This window comes from Anomaloglossus baeobatrachus, chromosome 1, assembly GCF_048569485.1.
Source record: "Anomaloglossus baeobatrachus isolate aAnoBae1 chromosome 1, aAnoBae1.hap1, whole genome shotgun sequence".
NCBI lineage: Eukaryota > Metazoa > Chordata > Amphibia > Anura > Aromobatidae > Anomaloglossus > Anomaloglossus baeobatrachus.
Genome location: NC_134353.1, coordinates 718,445,999 through 718,473,136, shown reverse-complemented (window position 1 = coordinate 718,473,136; position 27,138 = coordinate 718,445,999). Strand labels below are relative to the sequence as shown.

The 27,138-nt window shown below is 48.0% G+C and overlaps 1 protein-coding gene across 4 annotated transcripts in view; it reads left to right on the top strand.

Moving 5' to 3' along the window:
* Positions 1–27,138, top strand: part of LOC142250032 (E1A-binding protein p400-like) — a 407,327-nt gene that overhangs the window by 256,383 nt on the left and 123,806 nt on the right. For all 4 annotated transcript variants that reach the window (XM_075322102.1, XM_075322107.1, XM_075322113.1 and 1 more), the window contains exons 31-33: positions 4,956–5,117; positions 5,565–5,648; positions 20,261–20,389. In XM_075322102.1, coding sequence (XP_075178217.1) covers positions 4,956–5,117; positions 5,565–5,648; positions 20,261–20,389 — 375 coding nt within the window. The remainder of the gene's footprint in view (positions 1–4,955; positions 5,118–5,564; positions 5,649–20,260; positions 20,390–27,138) is intronic.

Here is a 27,138-nt window from a genome sequence, read left to right as displayed (position 1 = left end):
TCCAAGACCGATGAGTGAGAGACATTCTGTCTCACGGTTACAGGATAGAGTTCAGCTCTCGTCCTCCGACTCGTTTCTTCAGAACATCTCCGCCCCCATCTCGGGCCGGCGCACTTTTTCAGGCTGTGGGCGTCCTGAAGTCAGAGGGAGTGGTGATTCCCGTTCCCCCTCAGGAACATGGTCACGGTTTCTACTCCAGCTTGTTCGTGGTGCCAAAGAAGGACGGATCATTCCGTCCCGTTCTGGACCTCCAAACTGCTCAACAGGCATGTGAGCACCAGAAGGTTTCGGATGGAATCTCTCCGCTCGGCCATCGCTTCGATGTCACAAGGAGACTTCCTAGCATCAATCGACATCAAGGATGCTTATCTCCATGTGCCGATCGCACCCGAGCATCAACGCTTCCTGCGTTTCGCCATCGGGGATGAACACCTTCAGTTCGTGGCACTGCCTTTCGGCCTGGCGACAGCCCCACGGGTCTTCACTAAGGTCATGGCATCCGTTGTGGCGGTCCTACACTCTCAGGGCCACTCGGTGATTCCCTACTTAGACGATCTCCTAGTCAGGGCACCCTCTCAGTTGGCGTGTCAAAACAGCCTTTCCGTCGCTCTGGCGACTCTCCAGCAGTTCGGGTGGATAATCAACTTCCCAAAATCCAAGTTGACACCGACCCAATCACTGACGTACCTTGGGATGGAGTTTCATACTCAGTCAGCGGTAGTCATGCTACCGCGGGACAAACAGCTTTCTCTGCAGGCAGGGGTGCAATCTCTTCTTCGGGGTCAGTCACACCCCTTGAGGCGCCTCATGCACTTCCTGGGGAAGATGGTGGCAGCGATGGAGGCAGTGCCCTTCACGCAATTCCATCTGCGGCCACTCCAGTGGGACATTCTCCGAAAATGGGACAGGAGGTCGACTTCACTCGACAGGAACGTCTCTCTGTCCCTTGCAACCAAGACGTCACTTCAGTGGTGGCTCCTTCCCAACTCTCTGTCGCAGGGGAAATCCTTCCTACCCCCCACCTGGGCTGTGGTCACGACGGACGCGAGCCTGTCAGGGTGGGGGGCGGTTTTTCTCCACCACAGGGCTCAGGGAACCTGGACTCCGATAGAGTCATCCCTTCAGATCAATATTCTGGAGATAAGGGCAGTGTATCTAGCCCTATTGGCCTTTCATCGGTGGCTGGAGGGCAGGCAGATCCGAATCCAGTCGGACAACGCCACGGCCGTCGCTTACATCAACCACCAAGGCGGCACTCGCAGTCGTCAAGCCTTCCAGGAAGTCCGGCGAATTCTGCAGTGGGTGGAAGCCACAGCCTCCACCATCTCCGCAGTTCACATCCCGGGCGTAGAAAACTGGGAAGCAGATTTTCTCAGCCGACAGGGCATGGACGTGGGGGAATGGTCTCTTCACCCAGACGTGTTTCGAGAGATCTGTCGCCGCTGGGGAACGTCGGACGTCGATCTCATGGCATCACGGCACAAAGTCCCGGCATTCATGGCCCGGTCTCAAGATCACAGAGCTCTGGCGGCGGACGCATTAGTTCAGGATTGGTCGCAGTTTCGACTGCCCTATGTATTTCCTCCTCTGGCGATGCTGCCCAGAGTGCTGCGCAAAATCGGGTCCGACTGTCGTCGCGCCATTCTCGTCGCTCCAGATTGGCCGGGGCGGTCGTGGTACCCGGATCTGTGGCATCTCACGGTGGGTCAACCGTGGGCGCTCCCAGACTGCCCAGACTTGCTATCTCAAGGGCCGTTTTTCCATCTGAATTCTGCGGCCCTCAACCTGACTGTGTGGCCATTGAGTCCTGGCTCCTAGCGTCCTCAGGGTTATCTCAAGATGTCATTGCCACTATGAGACAGGCCAGGAAACCAACGTCCGCCAAGATCTATCACAGGTCTTGGAGGATCTTCTTATCCTGGTGCTCTGATAAGGGTTTTACTCCCTGGCCCTTTGCCTTACCCACTTTTCTTTCATTCCTTCAATCCGGAATGGACAAGGGTTTGTCTCTCGGCTCTCTCAAGGGACAAGTATCGGCGCTTTCCGTATTTTTTCAAAAGCGTCTAGCCAGGCTTCCGCAGGTCCGCACGTTCCTGCAGGGAGTTTGCCACATAGTCCCACCTTACAAGCGTCCGCTGGAACCCTGGGACCTCAATAGGGTGCTAACGGCTCTTCAGAAACCACCTTTCGAGCCGCTGCGGGAGGTCTCTTTATCACGTCTTTCGCAAAAGGTGGCATTTCTAGTGGCAGTTACATCGCTCCGTAGAGTGTCGGAACTGGCAGCGCTGTCATGCAAAGCCCCCTTCCTGGTTTTTCACCAGGATAAGGTGGTTCTACGTCCGGTCCCGGAATTTCTCCCTAAAGTGGTATCCCCTTTTCATCTCAATCAGGATATCTCCTTACCTTCATTTTGCCCTCATCCAGTTCACCAATGTGAAAAGGATTTGCACTCATTAGATTTAGTGAGAGCACTCCGACTCTACGTGTCTCGCACGGCGCCCCTGCGCCGTTCAGATGCCCTCTTTGTCCTTGTCGCTGGCCAGCGTAAGGGTTTGCAGGCTTCCAAGTCAACCTTGGCTCGATGGATCAAGGAACCAATTCTTGAATCCTACCGTTCTTCTGGGCTTCCTCTTCCTTCAGGATTGAAAGCCCATTCTACCAGAGCCGTGGGTGCGTCCTGGGCACTGCGGCACCGGGCTACGGCTCAGCAGGTGTGTCAGGCAGCTACCTGGTCTAGTCTGCACACTTTCACGAAACACTATCAGGTGCATACCTATGCTTCGGCAGACGCCAGTCTAGGTAGGCGAGTCCTTCAGGCGGCGGTTGCCCACCTGTAAGAGGGGGTCGTTTTCGGCTCTTTTTATCGAGGTATTCTTTTACCCACCCAGGGACTGCTTTTGGACGTCCCAATTGTCTGGGTCTCCCAATGGAGCGACAAAGAAGAAGGGAATTTTGTTTACTTACCGTAAATTCCTTTTCTTCTAGCTCCTATTGGGAGACCCAGCACCCGCCCCTGTTCCCTTCGGGCTGTTGTTCTTTTGTGTACACATGTTGTTGCATGTTGAATTGTTCTTTTGGTTCATGGTTTTCAGTTCTCCGAACATCCTTCGGATGGAATTTACCTTAGACCAATTTATAAGTTTCCTCCTTCCTGCTTTTGCACCAAAACTGAGGAGCCCGTGATGCACGGGAGGGTGTATAGGCAGAGGGGAGGGGTTACACTTTTTAAAGTGTAATACTTTGTGTGGCCTCCGGAGGCAGAAGCTATACACCCAATTGTCTGGGTCTCCCAATAGGAGCTAGAAGAAAAGGAATTTACGGTAAGTAAACAAAATTCCCTTCTTTGCGCAGATACTACGTTTTGATCGCCTGTTATTGCATTTTGCGCAGTGTTGCGGCAACCAAAAAAAGTAATTTTGGCGTTTGGAATTTTTTTGCTTCTACGCCGTTTACCGATCAGATGAATTGATTTTATATTTTGATCGGGCATTTCTGAACGTGGCAATACCAAATGTGTATATTTTAAAAAATTTTAACCCTTTAATTTTAGCAGTCTGATCGCTCTTCTATTTCTCCAGATCATAGCTGAGATCTGGAGAAAAGCTACTTTAGGCCCCTGTGCGCACACTGCGTTTTTACTCGCTTTTTTTTTTTGCGTTTTTGCTGCAGAAATTTCTGGTTGTAACCTTTCTGCAGACATTCCCCAGCAAAACCTATGGGAAAAAAAATAGCTGTGCGCACACAGCTATTTTTTGAGAAAAAGAAAGAGCATGTCACTTCTTTTCTGCAGGTACCTGCTTTTTTTGCCATAGATAATGGTAAAAAAACCACAGGAACCAACTTGCGGAAAAAACGCATAAAAAAAGTGGTAAAACGCATGCGTTTTTGGTGCGTTTTTTTAACACAAGTGCGCTTATCTTTCAGACTCAAGAAATTTCTTGAGAAAAATCCTTTTTGTAGTGTGCACAGGGCCTTACTCTCACACACTGCCCTCTGCTGGCAGTGAGAGAAAGTGACTCATGATAGCTACAGGAGTCATCACATGGCTACCATGGCAACCACCGGACGTCACATGATCACATCACTTGATTTCCGATGGGGGTGGGTAAGTTATTGAATTTGACAGCGAGATGTAAGGGATTAATAGTCGTGGGTGGAACGTGATTCCAAGCGTGCCTAGCAGGCACATGTCAGCTGTTGAAATCAGCTGACATGTCCGCAGATCGCCTCGGACTGTCCACGGCATTAACCTCACACGATCCATGACGTATCCAGTTTGTCATATGTCGTGAAGAGGTTAATGACCTGTAGTTCCCAGCTCATTTGACTTTAATGGAGGCAGTGTTTTTTGGAGAGTAACTGTAAAGCGCGGGGTTAAATTTTCCCATCAAAACATAGTCTATGACATTCCTTGAGTCACATGGGGTGTCTGTGCAAAATTTCGTGATAGTAAATGTGACGCTGTAGATTCCTTTAGCGGACGCACATGCGCACACACAGACACACACTGCTTTTTATATTAGATAAACATGCAGTTCTAGTAATGTAAAGTATAACAATACATTAAGTACAGTAGTCAGTCTTTCATTCTTCCTTTTTGTTCCTGCTGTTCAGTATGTAATCTGTTATTTTTCTCGCTATAAAAGAAATGGAGTGAGCCATGTGGCCACCTCTACATTCAGTTTCTTCCTGGATATGGCAGTCCTGTGACACTTCAATCTGGCAATATGGGCAATAAGAAATAGTGTAACAAATGTGTTTTCAATAACTAACTGAAATTGTAAGACATTGTATTTTAGAAGAAAGAGTTAATAAAAAAAATATGGTATAAGGAAAATTGCTAGAGAAAGATCTGCACTGGATCTGAGTGGTCTTCTAATAGAGGTGTGATAGAGGAGGGTTGGGGTATATTGTGCATTGCTGTGTTTTTACTCCATACATTTTCTGTTTTACAGGCCTTGGTAAAAATTGAGTTTGGTCAGGAAGAAGAGCTTACTATGTGTTCTAAGGAAGATGATGCAAAGCCTAATGCTGGAGTCTTCCCTACCATTGACTCTGAATATATGGAGTGCCTTGAACCATCCCAAATGAAAGAGTTGTCTGACCTTATGCAACAAGTAAGTGTATCTTTGCCACATTTTACAATTTTTTTGTCTCTGATGAAAGTTGAAAATTTGGCTACACATGTATTCATCTTTCTCCATTAACTTCATTGCAAGTTATAGAAATAGGCGAGCATGCATACTCTGCATGAGTGTGATAGAAGAGAGTCAAGCACATCTGTGGCCACCTCTTCGTTAATTTTCTGATCTCTGACCCCCTATATTGGAGATGGGGGCATGTCTCACCTAAAAGACATCTATAGATATGCTATAAATATCTAAGATAGGAACACCCCCTTTAACACTCATATATGTAATCCTATTTTTTACTTCGACATCATGAACATTCCTTTTTTATGATGATCTATGTTGAGTGTTCTTTTTTTTTTTTTTACAATTAACATTGGTTTTATGCTGGAAAGCATTTTCTTACCCTTACTTATATATTTGCTTTCTTTGTAGCTCACTCCCATTGAGAAATATGCTCTGCACTACCTAGAACTATTCCATGCTCACAGTGTCGGTGACCAACCTGGGAGCCTTGAGGTAAATCTTACATTTATATACCGTATATGATCCGAGTATAAGCTGAGGCACCAAATTTTACCACAAAAAACTGGGAAGACTTATAAAGTATAAGCCTAGGGTGGGAAATGCAGCTACTGGTAGTAATGTGCCCATATTGTCTCCTGTAATAATGTTCCCATATTGTCTCCTATTGTAATGTGCCCATATTGTCCCCTGTAGTAATGTGTCCATATTGTCTCCTGTAGTAATGTGCCCATATTGTCTCCTGTAGTAATGTGCCCATATTGTCTGATGGGGTAATGTGCCCATATTGTCTGATGGGGTAATGTGCCCATATTGTCTACTGGAGTAATGTGCCCATATTGTCTACTGGAGTAATGTCCTCATTCCAGTTCCCTAACACACACACACACTCACCATTATTCTCACCGGTCTTCCATTCCTGCAGTGTCCTCTTACCTGCTTCTTGTGGACCACAGGCACACAGACCCTTCGGTGATCATGGCTGGTGCAGCTGCCGTATGCGCTTAACTTCAGTTGAATGCTTTGCACTATCGCAAATCATTCAAGTGAAGTAAAGCGCTGATCACGGCCGCTGTAGCGGCAATCGCTGTTATCCCCGAGGGGTCTCTGTGCCTGCGGTCTGCAAGAAGCAGGTAAGAGGACACCCCAGGACAGGTGAGAATAATTTTTTGTGGGACCCTTACTCGAGTATAAGCCAAGGGGCGGCATTTTCAGCATAAATTCGGCTTATACTCGAGTATATCTCAGAAAACAAAAAACCATATTCACAGTTCCAGTATGCTTTACCATATATAAGACCTATAAAAGAGCACTGAAACTCATATTCAAACAATAATTTTTATTATTGACAATTATAAAATATTACAAGGGATATCATTGGGGAAGAAGGAAAAATTGGGAAGAGAAGAAGGAGCAGCGTATCAAATTCTGTTATGTTCACCCAGTGATTGTATACAGAATATATATAATAATACAGTACATGGATTGGAAAATAAAATTCATGACATGGGCAACAATACTGTGTACTAAATCAGTTATCAGTATGCATTAATTGCCTACAACATATCAAGAAATGATTAGTACACAGATTTAAATAGTCCCTCATACGATTTGAAACGAGGTGCCGATGTAGCTACAATACCACTATCCTCACTACCAGGAGTACGGTAAGCAAGGTATAAATATAAAGTGCCTAGTGCTCTCTATTAGACCTCAAATGTCTGTAGGACAAAAACAGTTCATCACTGGATCATTCTATTTCCAAAGGTTGGGCTACAGTTAATGGCAACTAACTCATAGGGATAACACAAATTCCAAATACCATGTGACTGTGTAAGGGAATTCCCCTCTACATAAGTTCACCACATAAGTTTGACAAGCAAAGCACTCATGTATCCTGTATTATAGACCGCGCTGGTGCCTGTAGATGGCAGACAACACTAGTATAAAAAGTATAAATAATAATAATAATATATGCAATGCCCCACCAGGGGCTAAGGCATGCGGTAATATATCCTTAAAGTATGGAACATTCAGTAGTAGGCTGCTCATCCCTAACCATCAGTACGGATCATAAAGTACCATATGCAATGCTCTGGCTGTCAAAGATTGGACAGACTGTTCAATAGTCCATATCAACCCATAATGGGTAACATAGATGTGTATAACTACCTGGACACATTTCTATATAGTGAACTCAGTAGATAGAAATACTCAATAGTGTAACATATAACTTGCTAAAGGAATTACTTACTTATCAATCACTGGGGACCACTGGAAGGCTTCCCGACGCGCGTTTCGCCGTTCTTTGTCAGGGGATTGTTTCCCCTGACAAAGAACGGCGAAACGCGCGTCGGGAAGCCTTCCAGTGGTCCCCAGTGATTGATAAGTAAGTAATTCCTTTAGCAAGTTATATGTTACACTATTGAGTATTTCTATCTACTGAGTTCACTATATAGAAATGTGTCCAGGTAGTTATACACATCTATGTTACCCATTATGGGTTGATATGGACTATTGAACAGTCTGTCCAATCTTTGACAGCCAGAGCATTGCATATGGTACTTTATGATCCGTACTGATGGTTAGGGATGAGCAGCCTACTACTGAATGTTCCATACTTTAAGGATATATTACCGCATGCCTTAGCCCCTGGTGGGGCATTGCATATATTATTATTATTATTTATACTTTTTATACTAGTGTTGTCTGCCATCTACAGGCACCAGCGCGGTCTATAATACAGGATACATGAGTGCTTTGCTTGTCAAACTTATGTGGTGAACTTATGTAGAGGGGAATTCCCTTACACAGTCACATGGTATTTGGAATTTGTGTTATCCCTATGAGTTAGTTGCCATTAACTGTAGCCCAACCTTTGGAAATAGAATGATCCAGTGATGAACTGTTTTTGTCCTACAGACATTTGAGGTCTAATAGAGAGCACTAGGCACTTTATATTTATACCTTGCTTACCGTACTCCTGGTAGTGAGGATAGTGGTATTGTAGCTACATCGGCACCTCGTTTCAAATCGTATGAGGGACTATTTAAATCTGTGTACTAATCATTTCTTGATATGTTGTAGGCAATTAATGCATACTGATAACTGATTTAGTACACAGTATTGTTGCCCATGTCATGAATTTTATTTTCCAATCCATGTACTGTATTATTATATATATTCTGTATACAATCACTGGGTGAACATAACAGAATTTGATACGCTGCTCCTTCTTCTCTTCCCAATTTTTCCTTCTTCCCCAATGATATCCCTTGTAATATTTTATAATTGTCAATAATAAAAATTATTGTTTGAATATGAGTTTCAGTGCTCTTTTATAGGTCTTATACTCGAGTATATACGGTAATTGCTTTTGTTGGGAATATATGTAGGGATTGTATTACAAACATACTCTAAAAATCCTGTAAAATCATGCTAGGGCTTATTTTCGGGCTATTATTTTGGGAAAACACCAAGAAAGATCTTACTTTGTATTTTGTCACAATGTATATGTTTACACATCAGTATGCACGTTTAGGGCAATTAACTGTGTCTCGTTAAGTTTGGGAGTCGTATAAAAAAAAACAAAACCAAACAAAAAACTAGGTTTATACTTTTTACTCAGTAAGCCTAGTGTTTTTAGGAAGCGGACATGACTTGGTTTGCCAACTTTATATTTCAAATAAAATTAACATGGACAGACAAACTTTTACAGACACATTGTAAAACCCAAATTATTCATTAAAGGGAATATGTCATTAGGATCTACCATCCTAAGCCATCTATATGGACATGCAGGTCATAAAAATTTTAATAGAATGATGCTTTAATATCTGCAATCCGATGCTTATTGTAGAGAAATCCACGTTTTTCTAAATATGTAAATTAACTGCTAACAACTATGGGCCGGACACTGTTCTGCATGAGAAACTTCTTTCAGACCTTTATATTGAATGACAAAGGGCGTTACCAGTGTGAGACATGTAATGGCTGATAGTCTGCTTTCCTGATCTCACTGCAGAGCTGTATGTGTGTATGTACATAGTGAGCCATGCTTTGTCTCGTTCCAAACATGTGCAGCTCAATCTCTTTTCTCATAATGCAGGAAAATGAACAAACGTAGTCCACATTCCTGTGGTTTACAAGTGGGTCACAGACTTTATCTGAGAAACTCTGGATCTAGAAGCGTGAGCTCTTCTTCCTAAGGTCTGCTGCCAACTCTGTCTTCACTGTGGCACTCTTGTTGTGAACCTCTGTGTCCCAACTTAACCACAGCATGCCCAGCTATGCAGCCACATGCCTTTGCAGTGGATGTGTTGATAGTTCCTTGGACCAGGTTCTTTCTGCAGTTTCTTCTACCCCTTCATCCGCTCTTTATTCTCAAGTAGTTCAAGGTAGAGTAAATTGTTAGCTCAAGACTGACCTTAGTAAGCATGAGATTCCCAAATCATTCAGTTAATCTTAAATCTTCATTGCTTGATCTTCATCGTCCAAACCACTTTCTCAAGGTCCTCTATTCCACCCATTTCACCTTAGCTATGTCTTCCTCTCAGAATTTTTTTTTCTCTGTCTAGTCTGGTTGGAGCTTAAGGGGTACTTCTCACATAGCGAGATCGCTAGCGAGATCGCTGCTGAGTCACAGGTTTTATGACGTACCAGTGACCTCATTAGCGATCTCGCTGTGTGTGACACTAAGCAGCGACCTGGCCCCTGCTGTGAAATCGCTGATCGTTACACACTGTTCTGGTTCATTTTTTGCTCGTTGGTCTCCCGCTGTACAGCACACATCGGTGTGTTTGACAGCGGGAGACCAACAAGCACCGACTCTGTATAAGCAGCGTACGCTGGTAACCAGGATAAATATCAGGTAACTAAGCAAAGCGCTTTGCTTGGTTACCCGATATTTACCCTGCTTACCAGCGCACACCGCTTAAGGGTGCTTTATACGCTGCGACATCGCTAACGATATATCGTCGGGGTCATGTCGTTAGTGACGCACCGTTAGCGACATTGCAGCGTGTGACACCAAAAAGCGACTATCAACGAGCGCAAAAATGTAAAAAATCGTTGCTTGTTGACACAACTCTCCTTTCCCAAATATTGTTGCTGCTGCAGGTACGATGTTCGTCATTCCTGCGGCAGCACACGTCGCTGTGTGTGACACCGCAGGAATTACGAACATCTCCTTACCTGCGTACACCGGCAATAAGGAAGGAGGTTGACGGCATGATCCGGCCGCTCATCTCCGCCCCTCCTCTGCTATTGGACAGCTGCCGTGTGACATCGCTGTGACGCCGCACGAACTGCCCCCTTAGAAAGGAGGCGGTTTGCTGGCCAGAGCGACGTCGCAGGGAAGGTAAGTTCGTGTGACGGGTGTTAGCGATGTTGTGCGCCACGGGCAGCGATTTGCCCGTGACGCACAACCGACGAGGGCGGGTACGCTTGCTAGCGATATCGGTACCGATATCGCAGCGTGTAAAGTACCCTGTGGAGACACGGGGGTAAGTGGGTGCTCTTGTCCGCTGGCCCGGCCGTCTTTAGAAAGACAGCATGGCCCAGAGCTCATCCCAACTGAACGCCCGACCTCCTTAACCGTGGGCAGAACACTACTCAAACACAGGGTGAGGGAATCACAGTATTAAGACTTTATTGGATCCCCAAACAATTAACGACACATAGCACATAACCAGCAAAACACACAAATGTAACAGGCAACAGTTTCTCCCCCTTCCGCTGGCTCACCAGGGATTTAGAATGACCGTGCCTCAGATCTTCCAGGGCTACTTACTCTAATCGAGCAGCACCCCGCTTTCGGCGGGCACCCACCGAGAATGGAATAACGCCAGATTTAGGAAGCTGGCTGAGGTCTGCAAAGTCTGTAGCCAGGTGACCAAATTGTCTCAACCTGGGTTTCTTTCTTAAGTAGTCCTTGGTATCACAGCCGAATCCTTGCATTCAATGCTGAAGTCCATGTAGTGTTATAATCCAGGTTCAGCTATGGCTTGCCAATCGGATCCGCAGGTCCTAGATTGGTAGCATGTAGCAAGAGTCTCTCTGGGCAAAGGACAGTCGTCCTTCTTATACTCCTGAGCTCTCCATTCAGACCATTGGGGTCTTCACAATTGGTGAAAAAGACTGGGCTCTTATTGGCTAGCTTTCAAGCCATATTCAAATATCCAGAGAATAAGGGTGAGACAGGTAAGTTACATCACATCTAGCAATTCACTTAGTAATACAATGGGAAGTTCGCATAATTGATTTATCGCTGTGTCTGGCCTTCATTAGCCAAGGCAATTACATGAGTTAACAAGAGTCTTGTAAAAACAATGAGGGCTTATCCCCCGTCTATAAACAAACTATCTTCATGTCTGGCTGAATTTTAAGAAATTTAACCCCTGCTAAGCACTGACAGAGTCCAGGTCGTCACATTCCTCCCCCTTCTTAATATTAGCCAGACATGATAGGCTTCCGATCATCCTTCTCCACCTGTCGGGAAAGCCCATCCGCATTTCCATGGTTCTTGCCTTGTTTATGGGAGATGGAAAAATTATAAGATTGTAACGCTAGACTCCACCTGAGCAAGCGTCCGTTGTCCCCAGCAGTGCGATTTAGCCAACTCAATGGATTGTGGTCAGTGAGGACTGTGAACTCATTGCCTTAGAGGTAGGGTTGCAATTTTTTCAGGGCCCAGACTATGGCCAGGCATTCTTTTTCTATGGTAGCGTAACCCTCTCTCGGTCCAATAGTTTTCGGGAGAGGTAAGCTATCGGATGTTCCTCACCGTTGTCCCCCACTTGGCTAAGTACAGCTCCTAGTCCTGTGTCCGATGCGTCTGTTTGGACGATGATGTTTGCACACTAGTTACTATGCAAGGGGAATACATGTAATAGCAGAAACTGCTGTGTGAATACTGACATGAAAAATTCAATAGCTATATGTAAGAATGAAATGGGAAAAATGGAACCTGCATTACTGCCATGAATATATGAATAAAGAGAAATTTAGCTACTGAATTGAACAATGCAATAGAGCCCCAACACTACGCCAAAGTATTTCTCTACGTTGGGGTCCCTAGCTTGTGTGTGTCCTCTCATGCAGTTAAAAAAAACTTACCGTGTATGGGAAGCTATTGAATTTTTCATGTCAGTATTCACACAGCAGTTTCTGCTATTACATGTATTCCCCTTGCATAGTCACTGGTGTGCAAACTTTATCTCCATATAGTGATGTTTTTTTAGGTTTTTGCACCCAGTTCAGACATAGAATGGAGTTCCAAACGTTATTCCTTATTTGTTTGGACGATGAATCTGCGACGGAAGTTAGGAGCAGTTAGGACTGGGCTCTGGGCCAGCCGGTCTTTCAATTGGAGGAACGCAGTTTCACATTCTGGGGTCCAGATAAGGTTACGAGCATATCTTTTGGTTGTGAGGTCAGTGAGCGGTTTTGCTACGGTAATGTAATTGGGGATAAACGTTCGATAATAGTTTGCGGTTCCTAGGAACGCGCTGACCTGTTTTTGGTTGACCGGGCGTGGCCACTGGGTAATGGCTTCTACCTTTTGCAGGTTCGGGACAAATGCACCCACTTCCTACTCGATGTCCCAGGTATAGCTTCGGCCATCCCCATTTGGCATTTGTCAGGTTGAAGGGTGAGCTGGGCTTTGGCTACCCTCTGCAGCACCTGGGACACGTGCTGAAGATGCTCTTCCCAAGTGTTGCTGAAGATAGCGATGTCATCCAAATAGGCCTGGGCATACCCCTGACATCCCTCTTGTAAATGGTCTACCATCTTCTGGAAGGTGATCGGGGCATTTTTCATCCCAAAAGGCATGCTGGTAAACTCAAATAGGCCAAAAGGGGTTATGAAGGCCGATTTCTCTTGAGCGTCTTTTGTCAGTGGAATCTGCCAGTATCCCTTGCTCAAATCGAGGGTAGATATAAACCGAGATCCCCCTAACCTATCTTGTAGTTGATCCACTAGGGGCATGGGGTAGGCATCTGTAATCGTGACCTCATTGAGCCGTCTATAGTCTACACAGAAACGAGTACTCTTGTCCTTTTTTGGTGCCAACACAACACTGGCAGCCCATGGGCTATGGGAGGGAACTATGACTCCCATATTTAACATGTCATCCACCTCGGCCTTCATCATTGGCAACACAGGAGGGGTCACCCGGTAGGCGGGTTGTCTTAGTGGGGTGGCTGCCCCTGTATTGACATGATGCTGGACCAGGGGGGTTCTACCAGGCTAACTCGTGAACAGGGTTTCATATATTCTGAGTAGGTCTAATATCTGTGGCTTCTGTTCCCCCAGTGATACATCTTTTACCCTCATTTCCCTATTTGAGTCCACTAATAGGTCTGGGATCTGGTCCAACTCTTGGTCATCTAACTCTGGACAACAAACTGCTAAATTGGTGACCTCTCGTTCCTCATAAGCTTTTAGCCTGTTGATGTGGTAGGTACGCTCACAAACACCTGCTCGATCCAGGGCCACGGTGTTGTCAGTATTGCCACATTTCTTGGTAATGGTGAATGGACCCGCCCACATGGCTTGCAGCTTGTTTTTCCGTACCGGTACTAGTACTAGGACCTTCTGTCCACAGGCAAATTCTCGGGGTCAGGCAGTGCGGTCGTAACATCGTTTTTGCCTTCTCTGAGCCACTTCTAAATTCCCGTGGGCTAACGCCATGAGGTGCCTCATCCTTTCCCTACACTTTTGAACATAGTCCAGTATGGGAACCTCTTCTGTGGGGAAGGTGCCCTCCCAACTCTCTCGTACCAGCTCTAGGGGCCCTCGTACCTTTCAGCCGTACAGCAATTCGAAGGGGGAGAACCCAGTGGAGTCTTGCGGCACCTCCCGGTAAGCAAAAAGGAGCTGCTGCAGGTTTTTCTCCCACAGGGTCTGAATCAGTTCACTCTGGAACTGTGTCCCCTGGTCAGTCAATACTTCCTGTGGGAACCCTACCCGGCTAAAGATGTCCAGTAGAGCTTGAGCCACGTGCTCTGCATCTATGGAGGATAAGGCAACGGCTTCTGGGTAGCGGGTGGCAAAGTCTACCAGGGTGAGGATGAATCTTTTTCCACTGCGACTGGGGATGGCTAAGGGGCCTACTACATCAATGGCAACTCTCTGGAACGGTTCTCCTTTCAAGGGCATGGGTTGGAGTGGGGCACGACATGGGGCTCCCCCATATGTTGACACACTGGGCAAGAGGCTCTGTATTTTTGCACTTCTTGAGTGACCGTTGGGGTCGGTATTGCTGGGGTATCACAAGCTGATGTACACGGGTCCAGGGTTTTTCTGGGCAGGATGCGGGCTTTTTTCGATATGAGGCCCTTTTCCCATCTATATACCTCCCCCTGATTTCCTCCCCCAGGTTGTACGGCCGCACTACGGATAAGCTCTAGGGTGGGGTGTGTCAGTTGGGCTTCCCTGAATTCCTTACGATCTATCTCCCCCCAGTCAATGGCCGCAGTTGGGTCTGAGGTACTCACATTCGTTGGCTCTGAGGAGGAGGCTGAAGATTGAGGAGGAGGGTTCCCCTTGGATGGGTTGGTAGAAACACCAGCACCAGGATGGTATTTGGCTTGGCTGCGGTTGATGGCGGTAACAAACTGGCTGGATAGTCCTTGTCCAAGGTCATTTACCAAAATAACAGGGGTGGGGAAGGCCGTCCATGAGTCCCACTTCAACCTCTCTTTGATCAGTTCCCCAGTCCAACTGCACTCATGCCAGAGGGATGTTTGAGCGCTGGCCCCCTGCAAGGGAGATGGTCACTTGGCGGCCAGGAAAATGATGTTCTGTGGGAACGATATCTGGGCTGAGCAGGGTGATGGAAGATCCAATGTCTCAAAGTCCCTGAGCCTGTTTATCACCAATCTTGACCATCTGGATGTGGCGATGGAGGTTGGCTGGTGTACGGTGTCCGGCTTGTCGTAGGGTGTGGACTGGGTAAACAACTTCCTCAGCTATTGGTGTTTCTCGGGAGTAGCATTCCTCAGGTCTCATTGGTTCATCTCTGCATATGTTGACTGGTTGGACTGGCAGACGGGCTCCAGGCATGGGGCCCCGACTTTGAAGACACTCTTTGGCCATGTGTCCAAGGTGCCCACACGTACACCAGCACCGTGGGTTAGACAAGTCACCGGCCCTGTTGGTAAACCTTTGTCTGGTTGGGGCTTCTGTGGTGTAATGAGTAAGGGCCGCTTTACACGCTATGACATCGCTAAAGCGATGTCGTTGGGGTCACGGAATTTGTGACGCACATCCGGCCGCGTTAGCGATGTCGTTGCGTGTGACACTTATGAGCGATTTTGAATCGTTGCAAAAACGTTCAAAATCGGTGACATGGGGGTCCAATCCCCATTATCGTTGCAGCTGCAGGTACGATGTTGTTCGTCGTTCCTGCGGCAACACACATCGCTATATGTGACACCGCAGGAACGAGGAACCTCACCTTACCTGCGTCCCGCTCATCCCCGCCCCTCCGCTTCTATTAGCCGGCCGCTTAGTGACGTCGCGGTGATGCCCCCTTGAGGGAAAGATTGTTTGGCAGTCACAGCGACGTCGCTGAACAGGTATGTGCGTGTGACGCTGCCGTAGCGATAATGTTCGCTACGGCAGCGATCACCACATATCGGCTGTACGACGGGGGCGGGTGCTATTGCGCTCGACATCGCCAGCAAATGCTAGCGATGTCGCAGCGTGTAAAGCGGCTCTTAGTCCAGCACGAGAGTCTGGAGGTCGCTGGGATTCTTGGTTGAGGGACCTCCTGGGATCGGTGGGCCTAGCGGGCCTCCAGCTGGGTCGGTTGGCTGTAAATTCGTCAGCCAATCGCGCTACTTGCTCTGGGGTATCGGGCTTCCTGTCAGCTACCCATTCTCTGATTTCTGGGTCCATCTTCTCCAGTAGCTGTTCGAGAACCATCACATCCCGGAGGGCAGCAATGGAGTGGGCAAGCCCGACCATCGAGCCAGCGGTTACAGTGTCGGTGTCAATATCTCTCAGATTTATAGGCATACATTTTCAAAGTTTGAAAATTGCGAAATTTTCAAAAGTTTTGCAAAATTTCCTAAATTTTCACAAACGCAAAAAATATCGGCCTAAATTTACCACTGACATGAAGTACAATATGTCACGAAAAAACAATCTCAGAATCGCCAGGATCCGTTGAAGCATTCCAGAGTTATAACCTGTCAAAGTGACACTGGTCAGAATTGCAAAAAATGGCCTGGTCATTAAGGTGTTTTAGTGGCCGGAGGTGAAGGGGTTAAAGTATTGCAAGTGTTCATCTATCTCAGTGCTGGAATCATTAAACACTGGCACGTCCCTGTAACGAAGATCAGTTCCTTGGTGGTGGTCTATCCTGGAGGTGGGTGCTGGTGGTATGGAAATTGGAAATCCCAACACGAATTGCAGAACACCAGCCCTCTCTTCCCTTGAAGCTTCAGGCTCCAATGCAGTCAACAATTCCTTGACTGTCTGCTTGGGCTTGGTTTGTTTCCAGACTGTCACTGGATCTTGGATGAGATACAGGGTTTACCTCCTCTGATACCACATCGGCGGTGTCCTCATCATCCTCTGTATCATTCTGGGTATCCCAATGGACCAATTTCCGGATCAAGTCTGACCGAGTGTCAGTGTTCCTGTATTCAATCTTTCGCACCTGGCACAGATCCTGTAGCATCCATTTACTGCTGCGGTTGTAACTCCTCTCCAGTCCTTGTCCCATGGCTGAGCTGGTGGGGTTGGACATGGCAGCATCCGAAACTTGAATGCCTCCCCTATGGCCTGCTAGGTATGCTTATGTGCCTCCCTGGTTGTTGAGCCCTGGACAGTGTCCTTGAACAACAGTCCTCTGCAGCTCCCCTGGATAAACCAGGCTGAGTAGTATTTCACCACTACCACCAATCGTGGAGACACGGGGGTCAGTGGGTGCTCTCGTCCGCTGGCCTGGCCGCCTTTTAGGAAGACCGCATGGCCCAGGGCTCATCCCAACTGAACGTCCGACCTCCTTAACCGTGGGCGGAACACTACTCAGACAACACAGGGTGAGGGAATCACAATATTAAGACTTTATTGGATCCCCAAACAATTAACGGCACATAGCACATAATCAGCAAAACACACAAATGTAACAAGCAACAGTTTCTCCCCCTTCCGCTGGCTCACCAGGGTTTTAGAATGTCCGTGCCTCTGAGCTTCCAGGGCTACTTACTCCAAACCAGCAGCACCCCGCTTTCGTCGGGCACCCACCGAGAATGGAATAACGCCAGATTTAGGAAGCTAGCTGAGGTCTGCAGAGTCTGTAGCCAAGTGACCAAATTGTCCCAACCTGGGTTTCTTCCTTAAGTAGTCCTTGGTATCACAGCCGAGTCCTTGCATTCAATGCTGAAGTCCATGTAGTATTATAATCCAGGTTCAGCTATAGCTTGCCAATCAGATCCGCAGGTCCTAGATTGGTAGCATGTAGCAAGAGTCTCTCTGGGCAAAGGACCGTCCTTCTTATACCCTTGAGCTCTCCATTCAGACCATTGGGGTCTTCATGATTGGTGGAAAATACTGGTCTGTTATTGGCTAGATTTCAAACCATATTCAAATATCCAGAGACAAGGGTGAGACAGGTAAGTTACATCACATCTAGCAATTCACTTAGTAATACAATGGGAAGTTCGCATAATTGATTTATCTGTGTCTCTGGCCTTCATTAGCCAAGGCAATTACATGAGTCAACAAGAGTCTTGTAAAAACAATGAGGGCTTATCCCCGTCTATAAACAAACTACATGTGTGGCTGAAATTTAACCCCTGCTAAGCACTGACAGAGTCCAGGTCCTCACGTACCCTATAGCGCTGGCTCCCTGCACACATAGCCAGGGTAAATATCGGGTAACTAAGCAAAGCGCTTTGCTTAGTAACGCGATGTGTACCTTTAGCCACGTATACAGGGAGCCAGCGCTGGCAGCCTGTAAGCGATGTACGCTGGTAACCAGGGTAAATATCGGTTAACCATGCAAAGCGCTTTGCTTAGTTACCCGATATTTACTCTGGTTACCAAGCGCAGCATCGTTACGTGGGTTACTGGTGAGATCTACCTGATTGACAGCTTACCAGCGACCATGTAGCGACGCACCAGCGATCCTGACCAGGTCGTATCGTGGTCGGAATCGCTGGTACGTTGTTTAGTGAGACGTTGCCCTAAGTTTCAACTATGCCTCCCTGAAAGGACAGGTTTTTGTTTTTTGCCTTTTCCATTCACATTCAGCTGACACTGGCCTTCTGTAAGTGGGTTGAGAAGTAGATTGGCCATTGTGCCTCTCCTTACAAGCAGAGTGAAACCTTGACACCTCACCCTAATTCTATGTGCACTTCAAGAGTCTCCCTTTGAGCCTTCTAGCATTCACTCTTCAAAATTTCTTTTCTGGAAGGTGGCATTTCTGGTGACAATCACCTGCATTTATATGGCGTTTGGGCCCTCTGAATGGAGGTGATCCTTCCTTGTCAGCCTTGCACATAAACAAAAACATATTTACCCCTTTCTTTTATCCTTTTGCTGTCCATCCTTAGGTTTTAATGGCTCTGACCAGATACAAATGAAAGAGAAAAACTCCTATCTGTCAGTAACAGAAATAATCCCTGACAGACTGCATAAAGGCCTGCTGACCTCCAAGACAGACATTACCAAGTAGACAATTTCTGATATCGTGTGAACCTACAAAGCTAAGGATAAATCCCTTTCATCTTGCCTATCATTTCACGGGAGAAACTAGACGCTTGGACCTATCTGTTCACTCTTTCACTAAGTTTTACAATATTTCTACTCTGGCCTCTGTTAATGCCAATTTAGCGGGAAGGGGGGTTAGGCTATGTGTGCGCACACAGCATTTTATTGACACTGCGTTTTTGCGTGTTTTTGGCTGCCAAAACTCACCAGTAAAATACGCATGCGTTTTTACCATGTTTCAGTGCGTTTTTGGCTGCGTTTTGTTACGTTTTTCCAATGCATTGCATGGGTGAAAAATGCAGGAAAGAATTGACATGTCCATTTTTTTAGCTCAAAAACGCAGCTAAAAAAATAAAGATGTGTGCAGACAGCAAAAATGAAAAGTCATACACTTTGCTGGGGAAGCAAAGTCATGCAGTCTTGAGCCAAAAAACGCACCGAAAAACGCTCAGTGCACACACAGCCCAAGGCTATGTGCCCACGGGAGCTTGTTTCTGCGGATTTTGCCGCAGAAAACCTGAAGATTTTTCTGGATTTTCCAGATACATCCGCATGTTTTAGCATGTACAGACACTCCCCATGTTATCCTATGGGACATGGGGAGTGTCTGTGTCCACACTGCGGAAAAGTGCACCTGCGGAACATGGTGCGGATATCCCGCAGCCGCACGTAACTGCATGTCAATTATTCCTGCGGAATTACCTGCGGAAATCCTGGCCCACCGCTATGGAGATAGAGGCCGGGACGTCTGCAGGTAATTCGCATGAAAGTCCGCAGGTTTACCGCAGCTATACCGCTGGAATCCCACAGCTAAAAATAGCTGCGGATGCCGGCGGGCAGCTGCGGGAAACATGTGCTCGTACCTGAGGATACATCCGCAGGTACGAGCGCCCGTGGGCACATAGCCTTAAGGTGCTGTAGGCTGATGTGTGTTAGGTGGCTCCATGCACAGCTGTTATATTGTCCACTCTCTGCGTTGGCATGTCCCAAGGATGATTAAGTCCTACTGTTTTGTACTTCCTTTCCAAGATCTGTTCTGATTTCCTTTTGGGTATTATTCAGGTAATATTGGTTCCTGGTTATTTATTAAAAAACATGTTTTTCTCCTACGGTTATTGGCACAAAATTGAGAAGCATAGTGTTTGAGAATTGTGTATAGCCCACCAGGTGGAGGCAACACTTTTTTTTTTTTTTTTTGCAATAAATTGGCACCATGGCGTATACCTGGCATGGTGCTGTGTCTCCCAATGTACTTAACAAGAAAGAGATTTTACAGGAAGTAGAAAAATACAGGTATTTAGTGTCTATTGTGTTTATTGCCTGTAAACGCGGACTAGATGCAGTGTACACTTATGTATAAACCGTGCTTCATTTTATAGGAGCAATTAAGTATCGCTAGGAAAGAATGGGACTTAAATCACTTGAAAGCACTAAAAGAGAGAATGGAATGGGAAGCTGATGAAAATGAGGAGCTGATCACCTACACACGGGAGGATGCTTATAACATGGTAAGATCTGACCTAAATAATAGTTGTGAATAGTACACAGTACCATATAACTTTCTACAGCGTTAATTTAAATTATTTGTTATGAAATATACTTTCTTACAACATTAACACATTTTTATGCTCTGTATAAAGAAATCCAGCAGTTTACCACTTTAAGGGAATCTGTCAGCAGGTTTTTTTATGTAATCTAATGCCCGTTTGATGTAGAGGCTTAGACCCTGAGTCCAGCAATGTATCGCTTAGTTTACTGAGTATAGCAGTTGTCCTAGAATCTGTTTTCTCTGCTGCATTATTTAGCAGTGCTTGGAATGCTGAGCCCTGTATAACCCCACCCAACAGAAAGCAGCTAATCAGTGGTGGGTGCGGGGGTTATATAGAGTACGAAGCAGGAGACACCTTGTCCTGTAGTGATAATTTCCTGCTGCTAAAACACTGGTTTATTGAAACAGCAAAACCCAGCCTGGTAAGTTACGTTATCAATGGGATTAGGATCTCTGCCCCTACATCATGCTGCTCTCCAATTATCACATACAAATGTGTTAATGTGGTAGGATAATATATTTCATAACACATATTTCAACATTTTAAATTCCACAATGTGTATGTGTTCTCAATCCATGTAACAAGACCTATATGCATCTCCATAAATTGCAGCAATAATGGAAGAAAATGCAGGGCACATTCTGTAGAAAAAAAATCTATATATTTCTCTTTATATTGCGCCTTTAATTCCACAGTGCTTTACAGACCTGATCGTCAGTTTCTGTTGGGGCTCACAATCTACACTCCCACTCAGTATGCAAGCACTGGGAGAACAAACAAACTCCTTGCAGATATTGTCTTTGGTGGGATTTGAACCCACAACCCCAGTGCTGCAAAGCAATAGTGCTAACCACTGACCCACCATGTGGCCCAAACAGTAGATTCCCAACAGACTGTAGGATATATATCATTTCATTTTAGTAGGTTCTAAAGATAAAATAGCAAATTAATAATGAGACAACACAAGTGGTACAGGTCAATGCCTGGAAACCAAGTACACCACCCAAACATCTTTTGACTACGCAAGAAACAAACCTAAATAGTATTGATTCTACTATGACAAAAAAGTAAGAAAAAAAATTAATACAAGTAGTAAAAAGAATTACCGTATTTTTCGTACTATAAGACGCACCTGACCATAAGACCCACCCTGGTTTTAGAGGAGGAAAATAGGAAAATAAAATTTTAACCAAAAAATATGGTCATGACACACTGTTATGGGGCGAGGATCTGCTGCTGACACTGTTATGGGGGTAATGTCCCCAAATTCTCTACTAAGGTACCCCATTCTGATAAGGATCCTCCTGCCTTGTATATGATCCTGCTCATATACCCCCCATCCTGCTAATAATATACCCCCCATCCATCCTGCTCATGATATACCCCCATCCATCCTGCTCATGATATGCCCCCATCCATCCTGCTCATGATATGCCCCCATCCATCCTGCTCATGATATGCCCCCATCCATCCTGCTCATGATATGCCCCCATCCATCCTGCTCATGATATGCCCCCATCCATCCTGCTCATGATATGCCCCCATCCATCATGCTCATGATATGCCCCCATCCATCCTGCTCATGAAATGCCCCCATCCATCCTGCTCATGAAATGCCCCCATCCATCCTGCTCATGAAATGCCCCCATCCATCCTGCTCATGAAATGCCCCCATCCATCCTGCTCATGAAATGCCCTCATCCATCCTGCTCATGAAATGCCCCCATCCATCCTGCTCATGAAATGCCCTCATCCATCCTGCTCATGAAATGCCCCCATCCATCCTGCTCATGATATGCCCCCATCCATCCTGCTCATGAAATGCCCCCATCCATCCTGCTCATGATATGCCCCCATCCATCCTGCTCATGAAATGCCCCCATCCATCCTGCTCATGATATGCCCCCATCCATCCTGCTCATGAAATGCCCCCATCCATCCTGCTCATGATATGCCCCCATCCATCCTGCTCATGAAATGCCCCCATCCATCCTGCTCATGAAATGCCCCCATCCATCCTGCTCATGAAATGCCCCCATCCATCCTGCTCATGAAATGCCCCCATCCATCCTGCTCATGAAATGCCCCCATCCATCCTGCTAATGATATGCCCCCATCCATCCTGCTCATGATATGCCCCCATCCATCCTGCTCATGATATGCCCCCATCCATCCTGCTCATGATATGCCCCCATCCATCCTGCTCATGATATGCCCCCATCCATCCTGCTCATGAAATGCCCCCATCCATCCTGCTCATGATATGCCCCCATCCATCCTGCTCATGATATGCCCCCATCCATCCTGCTCATGAAATGCCCCCATCCTGGTAAATGGCGTGTATCCTGTGGCACAGGAAAAAAAAAATAAACGTTTATACTTACCCTTCCTCACTCCCTGAAGCACCGATCTCTGTCTCAACTGCAGCGCTGCTGTGTGGAGCCGTCACCGGTGTCTGCAGCATCGCGTCTTCCTGTCTGTGCCGGCGGTAAGCTGATCGATTCTGGTGAATGCTAGCGGTGCGCACAGCGATGACGTAATCGCGGTGCGCGCCGCTAGTGTCCAGATCAGCTGACCGCCGGCACAGACAGGAAGACTCGATGCTGCAGGGGGGCGGCTCCACACATGGTGACGGGTGAGTACACTGATTCACTGCACCCTGCGCTGATAATGATGCACGGGGGGCAGTGAATACAGCCGCACATGATCACTCCAGGCTGTAGTTGCCAGGGGTGATCACGGCCGGCTGCTAATTATGCACGCACCCCCCCCCGCCCATCACCCCGCCCACCTGTCAGCGCCGGTTTCGCTGAGAGATGATGGGCGGGAGGATGGGCGTGCATATGTAATGAGCGGGCCCACGTGGTCACGGCAGGCTGCTACAGCCTGCTGGTGCCGCCGATGACCCGCTGCACCGCGGCACCCTCATTCCCCGCAGCCTTATAGTCAGACCATAAGACGCACCCCCCACTTTCCCCCAACATTTGGGGGGAAAAAAGTGCGTCTTATGGTCCGAAAAATACGGTAATAGTATTGAAGAATTCAATCAAAATAAAGAGCAAGTAGATACCCCGCAAGGAACCAGGGACCCACTGCTCCCGACGCATGTTGCACACAGAAATACTTCATCCATGGAGTTTTCTTTGGCAGTCTAGATTTGTTCCGCTTGTTTTCCAGGCACTGACCTGTACCATGCCATATCTCCCATTGACACTTGACATTTTGAAAAGTTTTATTGTGGATCACTGTTACATACTAAGATTATGCAGGATACTTTGCATTTACAGTTTTATAATGCAGGATTTTTCTCTAGCCTCTTTCCAGGTTTTTTGTCCCCACTTGCTTTTTTAGTTCTCATGTGTTGTGTTGGCTCATTATTAGTGTTGAGCGGACCCGGACCGGCAAAATCCGGATCCGCGCGGCAGATCTGAGTCCGACCCGGACGCGGGATTCTGGGTGCACGATCCGGATTCGGGTTTTTTTTTGTTTTTTTTTTCTCTCCCTCTCCCCCTTCTCCACCCCTCTCCCACTTCTCCCTCCCTCCTCCCACTCCTCCAGCCCTCCTCTCCCTCTCCCCCCCTCTCTCCTCCCTCTCTCTCCACCTCCTCCCCCACTTCTCCCCCCCTCCTCCCCCTCTTCTCCCCCCCTCCTCACCCCCTCTTCCTCCTCTCCCTCTCCCCCACCTCTCTCCCCCCCCCCCCCTCTCCCCACCCCTCTCTCCGGATTCCGCTCCCCATTGACATATATGGGCCCGGATTCCGGATCGGATCCGGACTTCTTTGTCAACTCGCCGCTGATCCGCCGGACCCGGATTATTGGCAGTCTGATCAACTCTACTCATTATTAATTTGCTATTTCTTTGTCGCTCCATTGGGAGACCCAGACAATTGGGTGTATAGCTTCTGCCTCCGGAGGCCACACAAAGTATTACACTTTAAAAAGTGTAACCCCCTCCCCTCTGCCTATACACCCTCCCGTGGACCACGGGCTCCTCAGTTTTATGCTTTGTGTGGAAGGAGGCACACATCCACTCATGCATTCTCATAACTTAGTTGTCGGTTGGAAGAAAAGAGGACCCCCACGGGGTCCCCGGCATGCTCCCTTCTCACCCCACTATGTCGGCGGTGTTGTTAAGGTTGAGGTACCCATTGCGGGTACAAAGGCTGGAGCCACATGCCGTTTTCCTTCACCATCCCTTATGCGGCTCTGGGAGAAGTGGGATCCTGAGCGGTCATCCATTTACTGGGACCGTGCTCCATCCGCAGCCCCTGGTGGAATCTGCCGGACCGGAGCCTTTTCAACTCCAGGGACCGGGCCCTGCTACTTAAAGGTACTCTGTGTCCCCATTGGGGACTGTACAGGGAGCGCACCTTCTTTCCGGAAGCCGCGGTAGTCGTAAGACTGAGGACGCAGGTGGACTTCCGCGCCGACCGGGCCTGCTTGTTGGACGCGGCCTCAAATTTAGTCCCCGGCTTCACCGCGGCCTAGTAGCGAAACTCCCGCCCCTGGGCCTGCCTGTCAGGGGTAAGGGCGGGATTACCGACACGATGTCGAAGGTGACGGCTGGAGCATCCTGCATGTCTTCCTCCCCCCTCACTGGCCACTGTGGGGACCCCAGACGGTACCCATTGCGGGTACGGAGGCTGGAGCCACAGGCCGTCTCCTTCACCATCCCTTATGCGGCTGGGAGAAGTGGGACCTGAGCGGTCATCCATTTGCTGGGACCGTGCTCCGTCCGCAGCCCCTGGTGGAACCTGCCGGACCGGAGCCACTTCAACCCCAGGGACCGGGGCCCGGCCCTGCTACTTAAAGGTACTCTGTGTCCCCATTGGGGACTGTACAGGGAGCGCACCTTCTTCCCGGAAGCCGCGGTAGTTGTAAAACTGAGGAAGCAGGTGGACTTCCGCGCCGACCGGGCCTGCTGGTCGGGCGCGGCCTCAAATTTAGTCCCCGGCTTTACTGCGGCCTAGTCGCAAAAATCCCGCCCCCGGGCCTGCCTGTCAGGGGTAAGGGCGGGATTACCGACATGACGTCGGATGTGAGGGCTGGAACATCCTGCGTGTCTTCCTCCCCCCTCACTGACCACTGTGGGGATCCCAGACTCCCGCTCTTTGCTGGCGCCGCCCTCGGCCCCACTCCTCCCCTGAGAGCTCCGGCGGCCATTTTCTGGCATTCTGCCGGTGGGTGCTTCTCAGGGGAGCTCAGGGTGAACACAGCACCCGCTGCTGGTCCCCCTAGGGTGCCGGATACATATGTATATATTATATATATTTCTGTTCGGACAGACTGTATACCCTTTGTTCACATTTACCTTCAGTGGTCACTCTCCTAGGAGACAACAGGCACAGGTTTTTCTCGCGGTCTGTACCTCTTGTGGGGTTATGTTACCCGCGGGATTCACCTACCCTCACTGTGAGAAATACTCGACTCCTGCCTAGCTTGCTCAGCCGGAGCCTCGGGCACTGGTGGGCCCCTCGGCTCATGTAGACCCCCCTGCTCCCCCTGAGCAGGCTGCAGGGACAGAGTCACCGGTGTTGGCCCTCAGTCATTTTCATATGATCAAATGGTCTTCTAAGCTCCTTGAGGCATTGCAGTCCAGACTGGACCTTTCACAGACCCTGGCCCTGTTAGCTTGTCTCATCCAGGCCCCGCTTGGTTAGCGCCGCAATGCGCCTCCAGGTTGAGCCCTAGGTCTCAGGCGGAGAACTCCTGCCCGGACCGCAGTCCAAGACCGGCTACGCGGTCTCGCTGGGACTCTTCCCCGACTTCCTCGCGCTGCTAGGGATCCCAGCTTGAGGACTCTCAGGAAGACGAGGCGGACGGGGGAGCTCAGGGCTCTGGCCCTGACTTCAACCTTAACCTTGATACTCCTGAGGGGGACGCCTTAGTAAAGGATCTTATCTCGTCCATCATCCAGGTGCTGGTTCGCTCTCCTCCGCCTCCTCCTGTAGAGGAGTCGGCTTCTCAGCAGGAGAAACTCCAGTTTCGGTTCCCCAAACGTACACGCAATACGTTTTTTGATCACTCTAACTTCAGGGATGCTGACCAGAAACCCAGAGCGGTCCCGGACAAGCGTTGGGTTAAACGTCACACTGACACGCGTTACCCCTTTCCATATGAAGTCGTTAGAGTTGGGCTCATTTTCCCAAGATGGATCCTCCAGTCTCCAAATGGGCTGCTAGGTCCGTTGTGTCTGTTGCAAATGGCTCATCCCTGAAGGATGCCACTGACAGACAGATAGAGCTCTTGGTGAAGTCCATCTATGAGGCCACGGGCACGTCTTTCGCCCCGGCCTTTGCAGCCGTGTGGGCTCTCCAAGCAATCTAGGCTTGTCTGAAGGAGTTTAATGCTGTCACATGGAATTTTGCTCCGCATGTTCCGTCTTTGACTCTCGGGCATCAGCTTTTTCGTCCTGCGCCATGAACGCCGTCCTGGACTCCATTAGCCGCACGGCTGTAGCATATGCTAACTCCGTGGCAGTTCGCAGGGCCATGTGGCTGCGCGAAATGGAACCAGACTCTGCTTAACTGGTTTGCCTTTTTCTGGCGACCGTTTATTTGGCGAACGATTGGATGATATTATTAAGGAATCCAAGGGAAAGGACTCCTCCTTACCCCAGTCCAAACCTAAGAGACCTCAGCAGAGAAAAATCCAATCGAGGTTTAGGTCCTTTCGTCCCTCCGCCAAGCCACATTCTTCTTCGTCCA